This window comes from Toxorhynchites rutilus, chromosome 1 (assembly GCF_029784135.1).
Source record: "Toxorhynchites rutilus septentrionalis strain SRP chromosome 1, ASM2978413v1, whole genome shotgun sequence".
NCBI lineage: Eukaryota > Metazoa > Arthropoda > Insecta > Diptera > Culicidae > Toxorhynchites > Toxorhynchites rutilus.
Window position 1 is genome coordinate 73,166,949 of NC_073744.1, and position 17,016 is coordinate 73,183,964.

The 17,016-nt window shown below is 43.3% G+C and overlaps 2 protein-coding genes across 2 annotated transcripts; one reads left to right on the forward strand and one right to left on the reverse strand.

The window, feature by feature from the left end:
* The first annotated feature begins 11,536 nt into the window (after positions 1-11,536).
* On the forward strand, positions 11,537-13,208 carry LOC129773394 (methionine aminopeptidase 1). The gene is made up of 4 exons (XM_055776993.1): positions 11,537-11,917; positions 11,995-12,583; positions 12,641-12,780; positions 12,848-13,208. Exons 1-4 carry the CDS (start codon positions 11,746-11,748, stop codon positions 13,078-13,080), a joined length of 1,134 nt encoding a protein of 377 aa, XP_055632968.1. The 5' UTR covers positions 11,537-11,745; the 3' UTR covers positions 13,081-13,208.
* Positions 13,195-13,955, reverse strand: LOC129773404 (zinc finger protein 593 homolog). The gene has a single exon (XM_055777003.1). It carries the CDS (start codon positions 13,814-13,816, stop codon positions 13,310-13,312), a length of 507 nt encoding a protein of 168 aa, XP_055632978.1. The 5' UTR covers positions 13,817-13,955; the 3' UTR covers positions 13,195-13,309.
* Positions 13,956-17,016: the final 3,061 nt, after the last annotated feature.

Sequence of the window (17,016 nt, forward strand, 5' to 3'; positions counted from 1 at the left end):
CCCTACCATTATGAATTAGTCTAGTTTGGGGTTTTTCTTTGGAACGTCCTAGAATAGAATTTAATTTTTTCCACATATTGGATTGGTTCGTACTGTTCAACATTTGTTCGAAATATACTTTTTTACTCTTCCATTTTTCAACCTGTGTCTTCTTCGATACGTGATTTAGCAATTCTCGTAGATGGGAGTCGCTAGGCCGTCTTTTTAATTTCTTTAAATATCGATTTTTGATTTTTGTCAATTTCCATAGATCGTATGTTAATAAATGAAAAAAAATTGATTAAGGAATGCATTACACTTGGTTCGTTGTGGTTGAACACAATTTTGAAAAATGCAGATCAGCGCTTTCACACTTCATGGCAGCCCTTAGGCTGTCTAACTTACCAGATCCCGACGACATCTGATTCCAAGAGCTTTCTGAAACAGAAAAAAAATTCAAATTCGGGTCTGCTTTCTTGGCCTTCTTCGCTTTGGTGGAATGCAATTTCTTTTTACAATCTGCTACACAGAATTTTTCGTTTGGAGCTGTTGTCAGTTGTCCAAATGACATGGTCATTTTACAATCGATAGATTTTTTTTCTGCATCCAATGGCGTTTGGTTCGTTTTGGCAGAACCCCGACTAATTAGTTCTCGAGTTATTCAGCCCCCCTCCCCTCGCTTTAGAGATGGGAGGTGGGTCAAACCACCATTGAGAAAATTTATTGTCCTCTACAACCTCTGTATGCCAAGCAAGGCGGTAAAATAATATGGAACGTGATGTCAGAATTGCTGTTTAACCATTACTTGACTTCGAATTGACAGCGGCCAAACGAACGGCTAGAATTTTCCGAGAAAGAGGATAACAAATGGCATGCAATGAAAAGTGCATACCGCTATGTGTTTGCTTGTTTACGCTGTTGGCATCATTGTTGTGTTCCGTTGACTGCTACAAGTTATTGTCTTCATTGCTGTTTTACGGGACGTGAGGGTTGTTGCCGTTGCTGCTGGGATTGGCAATTCAATGATTGTTGGAGTTGTGCTAATGGATATATGAAAGAGCCACTACCGGCGGGCTTGTACCGTACTGCTCCTAGTTCCATTCACCTTGATCATATTAGCCGTTAACGACCCATTACGATTGAGTGAGCGCAGCGGTACGCTGTGGATATCCAGGCATGTCGTTTCCCGGCGACTGCTGCTTCAGCTGGAGACTCACCTGATCGTGCGGGTTGTGAAACACAACAGCTAGTTGAAATCGGTCCAGCGTAGGTAATTGTTGGTGTGCAGAAAAATGTAGCAATGTAGCATAAAAATTAGACCTGGTTTTTGTTTGTATACAAAAATAGTCACTGTCATTTTTCATCCCCTCTCGCATCTTCCATGCCTTATCTTCATACGGTCGAAAACGAACCACCTGTCAATTCCAGCTCCTTGCTGCCAAGTTTGGTTCCATTTGCTTGATTAGTTTTCGAGTTATGTGCGATTCACTTACAACGTTACGGAAAAGAACGTCTACGTTCCGTCAACATCTCGACCAATTCACACATGCAGTCAATGCTTGCACCAGCCCGTCACGTTAAATGTCAAACGAATGATTTATTTAATGTTATTCATACTGTCGCCACCTACAACAATTTCAAATTGCAATCCCCTCTTACGAATCAGCATGCCTAGAATCAGTTCTATGTTTTGAAAAATTCAATGAAAATGTGAATGAATTGTTACTTGAATGCTTAAACCCCGTAGTCCCTACCCTTATTCAACTATACTAATATATAGACTATTTTCCTCATCTAGTGGCGAATGATTTTAACTCCGAAATTTGGAGCTAAAATTCTACCGGTCGTTTTCGTTGAACGTATGCTGACGGGTCGTTACGTTGCCGATGTATGTGAAGGTTTTCATAAGAATTGCATGATAGAATAACTGACGTAACGTGACATGACGGGACGTGAACGTGACGTGGATGTTGTATGTGAATCGCACTTTATGCAAAAATTTGTGTTAGGTATGAAAAGACCAACGCAACACAAAACGAACACGAGGAGAATGATTAACCGAGGGCTTCGGACAAGCGATAGAAAAACGCGTTTATACTGGTTGGTAGTTAAACTTGAAGTGAATTTTATTGTCAAGGAACGGAAGAATAGAAACGCACATTTATCAGTGCTGCCAGAAGGACTGCGTTCATGGTGTAGTCGGTTGCATATAATTACACTGTTAACACCCCCCTTCAAGCCGACACACCTAATAATCCACGTAACTTTTCAAACTGCACTCTAGTAAGACCCTTGGTCATAATGTCTGCAATTTGATCTTCTGATGCTACGTATTTCAATCGAATTATTCCTCTCTGCACTTCATCCTGCACGAAACGGTAACGTACATCGATATGCTTCAGACGTTTGGTCATCTTATCGTCTTCAGCTACGGTGATACAAGCTTGGTTATCTTCGTGAATAACGATTGGTCCACCATTGTCTCTCTCAAAATCCTTCAGTAACATCCTTAACCAGATGGCTTCCTTTACCGCACCGCTCAATGAAATAAATTCCGCTTCAGCCGACGAAATGGCTACCGTCTTCTGCTTTTGTGCTGTCCATGATATGGTCGAGTTGTAGACTTTAAACACGTATCCAGAATGGGATTTCCGGTCTCCTATGTCTCCAGTCCAATCAGAATCTGCATATCCTTCTACCATTGCACTGCTTTTGCAACGTTTGAAGACTAGTTTTAAATCGAGGGTACCTTTTATATACCGCAGTATGCGCTTTGCATGGTTCCAATGCTCGTCGCTAGCACAACTTTGAAAAGCGCTATAGTAATTAACAGCTGCACATATGTCAGGACGTGAAGTAACTACTACGTAAATCAAACAGCCGATAAGCTCACGGTAAAGCTTGGTAGTGTGCTTAGTCGGATCAGTACATTTACCCAGTTTCAGATTAGCTTCCAATGGAGTCTGCTTTGGTTTGCAATCAGTCATACTAAATCGCTCTAAAAGTTTCTCCAGATACCACTTCTGACTGATCTCCATGATGTCTTCATCCTGTCGTCGTACGATTGTCAATCCCAGAAATGTACGCACTTCGTTCGTATCAGTCATTTCGAATTCAGCCTTCAACTTTTCCTTCAATTTGTTGATTAGGGTAAATGATCTTGGTTTGTTCAGTCGAAAATATGATCATGGTTTGCCCACTTTTTTGAATGCTCTAATTCAGCGCTCCTGTGTCAAATAAGGCCTTCGAATGTTTCGAAACATATAAATGAAATTGCCTTTTACATGATTTATAGTAGTTTGATAGTATATTTTTACGAAATCACATGTTTTAAAGGATTATAAAATACACCTTCTATTTGTGTCAATGCGCCCCTCATTCGAGCTAACTTTTAATCGATCACCAGATGATTATTTGGCACGTATTCAGGCCTTTTCTGGATTACAACACTTATAAATATTGTAAACATCATGCTTGCTCACCATTTGTATCGGATTTACATAGCTAAACCATTAAATTAACGCATTTTGATGAACTCAATTCTGATCATGAGTTGTCCAATTCAATAATGTTGTTTTGTCCACATGATTTCTATGGCAACCGCTTGGCGCGCTGCAGTTTGTTTATGTTTGTTTATGGTGTGCTTTGCGCATAGCAGAAGTATGGTTTTTCTGTGTTGATTGTATTGAGGTGAACACTTCTAAAATGCCCAAGAAAAGGCAATATTCTGGAGAAAGCCTAAATTATGAATGAAACAATATGTTGACAGTTTAGTGAGTGACAAGCGATTAATATGTCATCCACATAAATAATTAGGAACAACAACTCTCCAGCGATTATTGCAATGTAAAAACAATTGTCGATTTCACGCCGAAATCCAAGCGTCGAAACGAATTCATGGAATCGAGAATTCCAGGCTCGTGAAGCCTGTTTAAGTCCATACAATGATTTCTGTAACCTCGCTACTAGGTCACCAGAATCGAATTCCTTCGGTAAGCGCATATATATTTCTTGATCCAAGTGCCCGTTCAAGAAAGCAGTTTTTACATCAAGTTGATGAAGATGCATCAAGTTGTCAATCCAGCCACTGGAGAGTAAGTATTTTCATAGTCAAATCCTTTACATTGAAAAAAACCTCTTGCAGCTAATCGCACTTTATACCGATCGATTCCATCTGCATCATTATGCTTGATCTTGAAGATCCATTTACTATCGATTAAGTTCTTACCTGGAGGTAACGAAGTCAGAGTCCAAGTCTTATTCTTGGTGAGTGATGCCATCTCATCTGCAATAGCTTTTTGCCATCCCGGCCAATCACTCCACTTGCGAAGCTCTTCCACGAAACTTGGAATATCTTCAACAAAGTTCTCGGCACATAGCGCAGTTTCAGCCAACTCATAACAATCAAACCACGCCGGCTGTCGCCGTACTCGATCGCTTTTTCTTCTTTCTTCTGATTGTTGAATCTCCAGATCTGTATCCGAATCATCGTCCGAACCAGCCGCCGCCACTGGATTCACTGTGTTACGGTTCATTTCATCATCACATACTAGTTCGACAACTTTCGGAATATTTCCCTTCATTTCCGATTTAATGTTATGGAATAGAGAGTTCTCATCAAACACTATGTCGTTCCAATCACAATTTTTCTGTTCTCGGCATCCCAAAGCCGGTACCCGTTCACAGTGTATCCTACGTGATACAACTTTTTACATTTCGGATCCAATTTTGCTCTTCGCTCTTTCGGAATGTGGAGATACGCTGTGCTTCCGAAAATCCGCAGCTTCGATACATCGGGCTTACGACCATTCCAAACCACGAACGGAGTTTTGTTTCCATCCACTGCTGATGTTGGGCACCGGTTTGTAATATACGTGGCGGTGTAAGTTGCTTCACCCCACATTTCTTTTCCAAATCCGCTCTCCGCCAAGAGCGCCCTAGCTCGTTCCATCAGCGTACGGTTTAGGCGCTCCGCCACGCCGTTCTGCTGCGGCGCGGACGAAACTGTCAACTGCATCTCAATTCCTTTCTTCCGGCAAAACTCACGCATCTCATTGTTCGCATATTCACCACCGTTGTCCGTACGAATCTTTGCGATTCGTGTGCCAAAATGAGACGTAACTAGTGCTTCATATTCACGAAAACGATCAATCACTTCGTTTTTCGTTGCCATTAATGCGAAAAATCATCAATGAACGATACAAAAAATCGTTTCCCGTTCCACGTACAAGGCTTAATCGGTCCACAAACGTCACTGTGAACTAATTCTAACACCCGCGACGAACGCCGTTCGTTTACTGCACTGAACGGAAGCCTCTCGATTTTTCCCGACAAACACGGTTCGCACACTACTGAATCAGCGTCGAAATTCTTTAATGTCAATCCATTCACCATGTCAAAACGCACTAATTCGCGTAAACTATTACACCCAACGTGACCGTATCGTTGATGCCACAATATAGCATTTCGCGACACTTTTCCCGTTACTAAAGCTGACCCCATTTCACTTCGCTTACAAAAGATGTTTAACTCATACAGCTTGCCTCTCAGTTGTCCATCAGCCACCACAACGTCGTTTCTTACAATTTGAGCCTTTTCGCCATCAAAACAAACTCGCAGTCCCGACTTCGCGATTCTCTTCACCGAAAATAAGTTACAACTCAATTGGGGCAAATACAAAACATTCTTTGCCTCACACTTTTTCACCGTTTCACCAACAACAGAATACATCGTAACGTCACCACAACACTTGGCCGCTACCTTTTGCCCATTTGCAACAACAATTTCAATCGGCGGATCGAGCTTTCGCATCGATGAAAAATACCTTGAGTCACATAACATGTGATCGGTCGCGCCAGAGTCGAGAAACCAACCAATACGAACAAATTCATCGTCTTCGGCTGTCAGAAACGCAATCTCGGATTTCTCCTCCTCAGCACCCACGTTCGCTTTCTGGTGTTCCCTTCTCTCTCTCTCTCTCTCTCTCTCTCTCTCTCTCTCTCTCTCTCTCTCTCTCTCTCTCTCTCTCTCTCTCTCTTTTTTTTTTTTTTTTTTATAGAGGTGAGGAACGCTCTACCAGCCTTATCTGGGAAGGGTTAACCCAGACGTCGAGTGGGGATCGCACCCACAAAAACCAAGCCCTCTACTCGTTGCCTTATTCCCCCTGGGACCACATCTAGGCGACTACTTCAGGGGGCGGCTGTGCTCATGCACTCTTCGAGTTTTCAACGCTGACTAGCGTTGTCCTTCCCTTTTTCTCAACATTTTTTCTCTCTATTCGCTTTTCATTCCACTGCGCTTATGTCCTCTTCGCAGGCATCCATTTACCCGTCGAGACGTGTACCGATTAGGAATTGCCCTCCAACTTGACGCGCAACCCGTCACAGTCACCCTCGCGGGATTTATCACCTGTCGAGACGTGCACCGATTAGGAAGCGCCCTCCAACTTGACGCGCGCCCCGTCACAATCACCCTCGCAGGATTTCTCTTTCCAGCGGAGTGCCGATTAGGTAGTGCCCTCCTACATGACGCGCACTCCGTCACAGCTACTCTCGTGGGGTATACACCATTTTGATCACGGCTTCATCCTTCGCGGTGTTTCTCCATCCAGGCCACGATCAGGCGTTGCCAGGCAGGCATTTTTGCTCTTCTCCGTGGCAGTATCCGGTTACCTGCCGAGACGTGCACCGATTAGGAAGCGCCCTCCAACTTGACGCGCGCCCCGTCACAGTCACCCTCGCAGGATTTCTCTTCCCAGCGGAGCGCCGATTAGGTAGTGCCCTCCAACATGACGCGCACTCCGTCACGGCGGCTCTCGGGGGGGACTATCCGGTACTACAGCCGTCTCGATTATTCATCTCTTATGGTCAGGCGTTATCCGCATGCTGGTCGGTCCTCCACTTCCGCTGTAGCTCGGACATGATATGTACTATTGCACTGTTTACTGCGTTCCAGGTGCCCTCGTCACGACACATTTCCTCCACGATGTTCCCAGCATGAAGGGTAGGCAGCCCCTCACGCACTGTGGTGAATCTGGGACATTCGAATACGATGTGTTCCGGTGTTTCCTCCACATTTCCACACTCCGGACAAAGAGGCGATCTTGCGTGTCCGAACCGGTGCAGATACTGCCTGAAGCAGCCATGACCAGACAAAAACTGCGTTAGATGGAAATTTACCTCTCCGTGTTTCCTGTTCACCCAGCCCATTAGTGTCGGTATGAGCCTGTGCGTCCACCTGCCGTTTTGCGCGGCACTCCACTCTTGCTGCCACCTAGCCATCGACTCCGCCCTCATTAGCTTCCGGATTCCTCTGGTTCCCCTCCTCCTATAGCACTCGCTGTCCTCCGCCAAGATGATGTCTATGGGGACCAACCTGGCTATGACGTAGACCGCTTCTGTTGACACGGTTCTGTACGCACTCGCGACTCGCATCGCCATGAGCCGATACGTACTATTCAGCCTCTTCGTGTTCCGCTGAGTTTCTAACGCCGCGATCCAGGCTGGACCACCGTAACGTAGTATCGATGAGGAGACACTTTGCTGCTTGGGCCAAAGTTGTTGGGCATGATTCGTGTCAGTGCATTGATTGCCTTCGTTGCTTTTTTACAAGCGTAGTCGACGTGACTGTTGAAGTTCAGTCGATCGTCGATCTGCACCCCCAGGTATTTTAGGTCTCGCTTCGAGGTTATCGAGTGCTCTCCAATTGTGATTTCTGCACGTTGCACCGCCCTACGGTTGCTGACAATCAGCATTTCCGTCTTGTGGTGGGCTATCTGCAGTTTCACACTTTGCATCCACCTTCCGATCATGTCTATCGACTCGGTCGCGAGCATTTCGACCCGTTCCAAAGATTCCCCTGTCGCGAGAATAACGATGTCATCCGCGAAGCCAATGATCTCCACACCTCTGGGCAGATTCAGTTTTAGTACACCATCGTACATACTGTTCCAGAGCGATGGGCCCAGGATAGAGCCCTGCGGAACTCCCGCCGTAGTTTTAATCTGCACCTGGCCCGTGTTTGTCTCGTACACCAGCACACGGTTCTCGAAGTAGCTTCGCAGTATTCTACACAGGTAGTCTGGGACTTTCATCGTGTGGAGCGCAGTCGCGATGGCCTCCCAGCTGGCACTATTGAACGCGTTCTTAACGTCGATCGTTATCACTGCGCAGTATCGATTTCCTCTGAGCTTCTGTTTGGATGCTCTGTTGGCTCTTTCGACCACTATGCGAATGGCATCTACCGTGGATCTCCCTTTCCGAAATCCGAATTGATTATCGGACAGTCCACGAACTCCCTCCGTGCATTCCGTCAGCCTATTAAGGATGATTCTCTCCAAAAGTTTCCCAAGAGTGTCCAACAGGCATATGGGTCTATACGATGCTGGACCACCCGGCGTCTTTCCTGGCTTGGGCAGTAGTACTAGCTGTTGTACCTTCCATCGATCCGGAAAGTAGCATTCGTCTAGACACTTCTGCATGGCTGTCCTGAACATATCAGGGAATGCTAGGACTGCCGCTTTCAAAGCTACGTTGGGGATTCCATCTGGGCCAGGCGCTTTCTTCGTTTTTAGGCGTTTGATAGCTGCAACTAGCTCATCGTTCGTCACATCTCTGCGTTCGATGCTATCCTCATCCTCTCCATATGGCGTGGGTGGCCAGGTCGTTGGGTCGTGCTGCGGAAAAAACCCTTCCACGATAATTTTTAATTTTTCGGGACACATTTCGGAAGGTGTCGTTGGGCCCCTGAGCTTCGCCATCACCATTCGGTAAGCATTGCCCCATGGATTGACGTCCACGTCCCGACATAACTCCCTGAAGCAATTAGATTTGCTCCGCTTAATCGCCCGTTTAAGAGTGGATCTAGCCTCTCTGAATTCCACTCTCCGCTCTTCTCTGGTGCCTATGCTTGACCGTTGGAAACGTCTTCTGGCGCTAAGGCAGTTGGCCCGAAGCACGCCAAGTGCCTCGCTCCACCAATAGGCTGGAGGTCGCTTATACCTGGGTTCCCTTTTTCTTGGCATTGTTATATCACATGCTGTTGCTAGCGTTTCCGTCAGTTCATCCGCGTTCATGTTCAAGACGTCGCTTTCCACGCGTAGTGCTTCGATGAAAAGGTCCTTGTCAAAGGTTTTTGTCTTCCACCTGCGCGGGCATGTCCTATTTATCCGTACTGCCACGGAGTTTCGTTGGCCAATGGTATAACGGATGGCTTGATGATCACTGTGGGTGTATCCTTCACATATCCTCCACCTCATTTTCGTCATTAACGAAGGACTGCAGAAAGTCAAGTCGATGATGGACTCTCGACCCTCTCGGCGGAAGGTACTAGTGGTGCCCTCGTTGCACAGGGTAACATCCAACTTGGCTAGAGCTTCTAGTAAACTAGTCCCTCTCGCGTTGGTGCATCTGCTTCCCCACTCTACTGCCCAAGCATTGAAATCCCCTCCTATAACGACTGGTTTTCGTTCGGCGAGCTCCTCGGTGAGGACATCCAGCATATAGTGGAACTGGTCCATCGTCCATCTGGGAGAAATACTGCGTAGCAACTGCAGATAAAAATTCCGTTGATCTTTGTGATCACGAAACCCTCGCGAGACCTCGAAACTACCTCCTGAATGGGATATCGGCCCATGACCTGGATGGCGGCCATTCCTACTTTATCCGCCACCCAATTACCGTTACCGGGGGGAACGCGATACGGCTCCGCGATAATTGCTCTCTCTCTCTCTCTCTCACACACACTCTCTCTCTCTCTCACTCTCTCACTCTCTCTCACTCTATCTCACTCTCTCACTCTCTCTCACTCTCTCTCTCTCTCTCTCTCTCTCTCTCTCTCTCTCTCTCTCTCTCTCTCTCTCTCTCTCTCTTTCGGGCTGTTTTGGCAATTCGCTCTCGATTGTATGCTCTCACTGTTGAGCTCACGACACTCGGCCTTTCGGTGACCCATGTGCATTGAAAGCACTTCAATTTTTTCTTCTTATGTTTGCTTGCCATCGCCACGCCTTTTTCTCCACCACATGACTCATCTATTGCATCGACATGTTTCCGCTTCATATAAACATCCAACAGACGCTTCTTCACGAAGTCCATTGTGATGTCTCCCGGGAGCGTTTCGATTGCTCTCACGACGGTGGCAGCGTTACCAACAAATGACACACTGCGTCCGCCTCTTCCACTGTGGCCCCACTTCCCTTCAATTCACGAATTAATTTGTCGAATCGCAGCAAATGATCCGCCATACTTGTTCCAGCTCCTTCAGCATATTTCAATCAAGACGGGTCTATGGTACTAGGTGAGGCTAGGGTGAGAAAGTAGAAGGGGAATTATTTGCTTGTAGCGTGAAAGAGACAGACTGATCACGAGCGAGCTTCGGCAATAGCGTATTGTGTTTTGTTTACAAACAAAACACAGTAGACTTCCAAGATGGCTGAAGAGTGGTTTTAGCAAGTTGGCCCACCTTAGTATATACTTCTAGGCGCCTTGATTTCAATGAGAGAAGCTGCTTTCGGAGAAATAACTGTCCGGCGACACTTAACTTGTCCCAAATCAGTTTCGGCGTAGGGAAATCTTTAATTAATTCCAACTGATTGTCACTGATTGCCTGCACAATTAATGACTTGCATTTCTTCTCTTTCACTTTCCACTCGGATATTTTCTTCTCTTTTTCAACACGCACTAACGCGGAATCGTCTTCGGTTAAACGATATTCATCGATTTCCATCACTTCCCGCTGGAGACATTCGAGCAAATCATGCATGTCCAAAACAGTCTCCAAGCGGAATTTCCAGTTGTGGAAACCACTTCCGTCGAACGCAACAATTTTCATTTTGTCCTCCATCGCTGGGCCCATAACCTGAAAAGACCAGCGCAACACAAAACGAACACGAGGAGAATGATTAACCGAGGGCTTCGGACAAGCGATAGAAAAACGCGTTTATACTGGTTGGTAGTTAAACCAAGACGGGTCTATGGTACTAGGTGAGGCCGTTTCGTCACTAAGTTGGTTAGGGGGGCGGTATATGAAAACAGCACGGAAGAAAGCAGAAGGGGATTTTTTTCCTTGAAGTGTGAAAGAGACAGACTGATCACGAGCGAGCTTGGGCACAAGCGTATTGTGTTTTGTTTACAAACAAAACACAGTAGACTTCCAAGATGGCTGAAGAGTGGTTTTAGCAAGTTGGCCCACCTTAGGATATACTTCTACGCGCCTTGAGTTAAACTTGAAGTGAATTTTATTGTCAAGGAACGGAAGAATAGAAACGCACATTTATCAGTGCTGCCAGAAGGGCTGCGTTCATGGTGTAGTCGGTTGCATATAATTACACTGTTAACAAGGTATGCGGGAGGAGTGTTGAACCACCTTAGAAACGTTTCTTGCCCCGTAAAACCTCTACATGCCAAATTTAGTTCCGTTTGCTTGATTAGTTCTTGAGTCATGCAGAAATTTATGCTTCATTTGTATGGCAGCCCCCGCACATACCACACATTGGTATTAAAAATTAAGCATACCTTAAGTAAATGTCAAACTACTTTGATATCACGAAAACGTCAAAATAGCATGCAGTGCGGTCAGTGCGTTCATCTCTCGCGGGAGGTTTATATTGCGTGATTTTTCCGTCTCTAGAACTGCATGCATAGTGCATAAAAATAGGATTTATTTGCATTTCTAAAAAAAGAAATATATTAGCGTAACCTTTTCTACACCCACCATATTGCCGGTTAGGTTAGACTCAGCGCAAGTGGTTAATAAAAATCTACTTTTTACATGATGACTGATGTGAAGATACAGCACAGTTGTGAGACGGAGAACTGCCAGAATGCGGCCACTCTACAATGTCCCGTATGTCTAAAGATGGGTATACAAGGATCGTATTTTTGCAGCCAGGATTGTTTCAAAGGATCCTGGAAAACACACAAAATTATTCATGCTTTAGCAAGTGAGATTTCGGTTCTGTAACATTTCGATCGCCGGTCTCAACCGAACAATCGATTTACAAGACTATTTTCCTTTCAGAGGGTAAGGATAGCGAGAATGGTTATAACCCGTGGCCTTACTATACATTTACCGGTAAACTGCGGCCGTTTCTGAAATCTGAGAAAAGACCAGTTCCAGTGGCGATTGCTCGTCCAGATTATGCGGACCACAAAGAGGGACACTCTAAATGTGAAGAAGCGCTAAGGGGCAATACAACTATAAAAATTTTGGATGACGAAGAGAAGGAAGGCATGCGTGTCGCTTGTCGCCTTGGCCGTGAGGTTCTTGACGAAGCGGCTCGCGTTTGTGACGTTGGAGTGACGACCGATGAAATCGATCGAATTGTACATGAGGCTTGCATCGAGCGGGAATGTTATCCAAGCCCATTGAACTATTATAATTTTCCAAAATCTTGTTGTACTTCGGTAAACGAAGTAATTTGTCATGGAATACCGGATATGAGGCCGCTGGAGGATGGAGACATTTGTAACGTTGACGTGACGGTGTATCACCGTGGATTTCATGGCGACTTGAATGAGACATTTTTCGTGGGGAATGTCAAAGAGCAACACAAAAAGTTAGTGCAAGTTACTTACGAAGCACTGATGAAGGCGATCGAGATTGTTAAGTATGTTTCGCGATGGGAGTACTATAAAAATAATAAATTCTTACACACGATTTGCAGACCCGGGCAACGTTACCGCGAGATCGGGAATGTTATTCAAAAACATGTCCACGCTCATGGTTACAGCGTAGTGAAGAGTTATTGCGGCCATGGTATCCATAGATTATTTCACACTGCTCCGAATGTGCCACACTATGCCAGTGAGTATACAAAGGAATATTACCGAATTGAGTGTTGGTCAATGGCATCCTTTCAATTACTCCGTAGAAAATAATGCTGTTGGAGTGATGAAAGCCGGCCACTGTTTCACTATAGAACCAATGATTTCGGAAGGAACTTGGCGTGATGTGTCCTGGCCCGACGATTGGACTGCCGTTACAGCCGACGGTTTATACTCGGCTCAATTCGAACAAACGCTGTTGGTAACCGAAACTGGATGTGACATATTAACCCAACGAAAAAGCGCCAACGGAAACCCCCATTTTATGGACAAGCTCTAGAAAAATGCACTTGAAGTGTGTTTTAATGTCAGGCCCCTTCCTCGGCGTTCTCGATGCTCTAGCTTATTTTTTCTTATTTTCTTTCAGTCGCGTTGTAAAAAATAAACGTTGAACTTTTTTTTCGAAAATTTTGTTTTTATTTTCAAAATATTCCCCGAATCTTACTTCTAAAATGCAAGCTTTGTAATAAACAACTAAGAATGTAAATCATTAACAAAACAAGATATGTTTATGTTGCGGGAGTTTTCAAATCCTCTAATATTTTACCAAACTGTCCATCATATTTTGGAACTTTTGATAAGTTTTGTTTCGCGGGCTTTTCCTCTTCAATTACCACGTCAACCTTCATCCGCTTGCCATCAGCATACTCCTTTTTGGAAGGTTGTGTTTCCATTTTCCGTTTTTGCGGTTCGACAAAGCTTCCCTGTCCAGCAGCACGAAGCGAATCTTCAACGGTGTAGGGTTCCACTTCCAGAGCCTTCAATCGACGCTTGTGTACCTTCGTCCGGAAGTGATCTTGAAGTGCCCGATCGTTGATGTAGTAGGTTGCACAATGAACACAGTAAAACTGAGCAAAACCTGGTTTCTCCAGATCAACTTCTTGATTCAGCAAACTATCCGATGAGTTCTTGAGGTCTGAGTCGATTTCATCAAGATCCTTTTTGCGGCTTCGAAGTCTCCATCGCCGACGAAGATGGGTGTCACCGCTGTGCATTTTTTTACGTGCATACGGCATTCTGTACCTTTTTTATTTTGTTTCACTAATAATAATCTTGAATAGAGAATTTTTTTTTATTATACTCGTATTGAAAAACTAACTAGCCGAAGCACATGTGTTTATTTATTTTGACTTTTATACTTCCGAACAGCCCTATAGCTGAAGTCAATGAAATACTATTCAAATTCAAATCAGGACTCTGAACCAGGGGTACGACTAAAACCTCAAGTCCCTCATATTGCCAGTGTACCCAATATTGCTGCGGTTCACTGACATTTTGGTTCAATCAATTACTGTTATTCACAACTCGGTCCGGTTATAGTGCGATTCACATACAACATACACGTCACGTTCACGTCCCGTCACGTCACGATACGTCAATGATTCTACAATGCAATTCTCATGAAAACATTCACATACACCAGCAACGTAACGACCCGTCAGCATACCTTCAACGAAAACGACCGGCAGGCCCAGCAAACATTAAATCGTATAATTTTGCACGTGCCAAGTCTTACAAGAAATCCGAATAATCATAATCGCATATAATATCAATCAAAGTATGTATCGTGTATATTTGAAATCGCATAAAATGTAAAAACTCGATTTTATATACCATTATCAAATTAAGTCGCATATCGGTATAATAAACATCAATTTTATGATGTACATTGTCGTAAAATATATTTAATCCGCATCATATGCGTATATTACGCTGATGCAGTTTGTGTGTCGTATAAGCGTATAATTTAAATCGATTCAGTACTGTAGAAAATCGTGTTGCATGCTGAAGAAAATCATGAAACAGTAAATCATATTAGATCCTAATAAAGGACATATTACATCATATTGAAATGTCAATGAAATGCTGATGCACTCGAAAGTTTTAACCGCTGTTGAATTAAATTGCAGATAGCCGCGCGAGATAGCTGGTGGATGATAATCCAGACGACCGGAGTTCGAACCCATATCGGAGCAGTTTTCACCAAACATCAATCTGTGTCATTTTAAACATTCATATTCCGCTCCCAACACAAGTCAATCAAACAATTATTATTTCTACAAACATAAATACTCATATATAAAAATGGCGATTCGTGAGGCTGTAATAAACATTTCACGAAAATATTTTGTGCCATTTGTTTTTTTTTTCGATGTCTGTAATAAATCGTATATGAGTATGGTAAAAGTCGCTATTACAGCCGGTCAAAGTTGCATATTCATCCAAACAAATTCGGTAAGCATTTGCCATGTATGTATATGGCCTCCACTTTTGCATGCATATGCCAGTTAGGCACATTATATGCCAACCAAATTTTAGGGCATATGATGTTATATATACGCTTGTTATGCGATTTAATGTTTGCTGGGGGTTTGTAGGAAAGAATAATTGACGGAGACGGACGGCTCGATTGGTTTTTGTCCGAGCTTTGTGTCTCGGCTTTTGTTTTGATTTGGTTGTACAGTAATTTACATCTACATCGACATTAAGCTAATTGAACAGATCTGTGATGCAACACGTTTAATTAGACATTTTTACCTCTAGTTGGACATTTTTGTGAACATTGAGTTTGGGGCCCAAATTATGACCCTACATTGAAAGTCGCCACCAGTCGCAAATGTCCAATTACTGGTCAAAACCGACTCAAATGCGACACTGAGTGGTGCCTCAGCATATCGCTTTATAAGTAACTTACTGTACTTTTTATGCCAACATATCTCTTAGCTCCAAATTTCGGAGTGAAAATCATTCGCGACTAGTTGAAAGAATTATTCTATTTATTATTATTGTTGCATAAGGGTCGGACTACGGGGTTTAAGCATTTAAATAATTGAATTTTTCAAAATTTAGAACTGATTCTAGGCATGCTGATTTGAAAGAGGGCATTGCAATTTAAAATTGTTGTAGGTGGCGACACCATGAATAAAATTAAATAAATCATTCGTTTGGCATTTGACGTGACGGTGCTGATGGAAGCATTGACTGCATGTGTGAATTGGTGGAGACATTGACGGAACGTAGACGTTCTTCTCCGTAACGTGCTATGTGAATCGCACATATATAGTCGAATAGTGTCTAACTTTAAACTCCATGTTAAATGTAAACACTTCCATGTGAAACCGAAATATGAAAATCGCTCATGCAGTTAGAATAAAGCAGCGCATTTTTCGATTTCGATCCTCGTAAATGATATGTTGATAAACAAATGACGCCATATTTATTTTGATTTTGGGTAGCCTATATTCAATTGATGTCTAACCCCTGCTCTGAACAGCCGGGTGACGTCTTTAGAGAACCCCCATTGAACTGAACTGAGGAGCCAACATATCGGGTCTCCCACTGACATTTTCCCTTTGTTTTCTTATGAATTGGGTATCCCACTGACAGTTCTGCTTGAGATTTTGCTAACGATCCTAGCATCAATCATAGCACCCGACTGACTCTGAAATAAAAGGCATATGAAAACACTCTAAATTTTTTGCATTTATTCACTGGATTATTTTTCTTTAAAATAGAACATTGACGAATTTACGTTGGATTTACAACCAGATGGCGCAGCGAGTTAAATGAGGATGTTTTGTTTTTTTGGTATGAAATTCGTTTAAATTTTCTAGAAAAATCAGAATTTATCTTCAAATTTCCTGGTTTCATTTATTCTTTCCACGCTGAAAAGGTTAGAAAACCATCATTTTACAATGTGCTATGTATATTATGAGGAATGGCTTGTTATAAGTATTATAACTTTAATTTTTTTCAACTAAGTGAACGATGAATAGGACGTTTTGTGCTAAAAATACTGCAAATCCTTCTCGTATCGACCCCTACACAATCAATAATATCAGAAAATTTGATATGATATCGATTTCACCGCAATTACGATGAATAGGACGTTTTGCGCTAAAAATACTGCAAATCCTTCTCGTATCGGCCCCTACATAATCAATAATATCAGAAAATTTTATATGATATCGATTTCACCGCAATTATCCATAGTATCAATAACCGTTATGCATTATCAAACTTAAAATTTTCGAAGATTATCTATGACTTTGGTCAAATCGCGTGTTGAAACCATCGTAAATATACAAAACTCCAACTTTCTTACCATATACTGACGACATTCAATTGCTGAAATGAATCTAAATTGAAATAAAATGAATAATCACCACCGAATCTTGCTTTTCAGTGCGTAAAATAAACAAACATCCTCACTTTT

Coding starts and splice junctions, on each gene's coding strand:
- LOC129773394 (XM_055776993.1), top strand. CDS start 11,746: ATGATGACTGATGTGAAGATACAGCACAGTTGTGAGACGGAGAACTGC. Junction 11,918..11,994: donor AATTATTCATGCTTTAGCAA/GTGAGATTTCGG, acceptor TTTTCCTTTCAG/AGGGTAAGGATAGCGAGAAT. Junction 12,584..12,640: donor AAGGCGATCGAGATTGTTAA/GTATGTTTCGCG, acceptor CACGATTTGCAG/ACCCGGGCAACGTTACCGCG.
- LOC129773404 (XM_055777003.1), bottom strand. CDS start 13,816: ATGCCGTATGCACGTAAAAAAATGCACAGCGGTGACACCCATCTTCGT.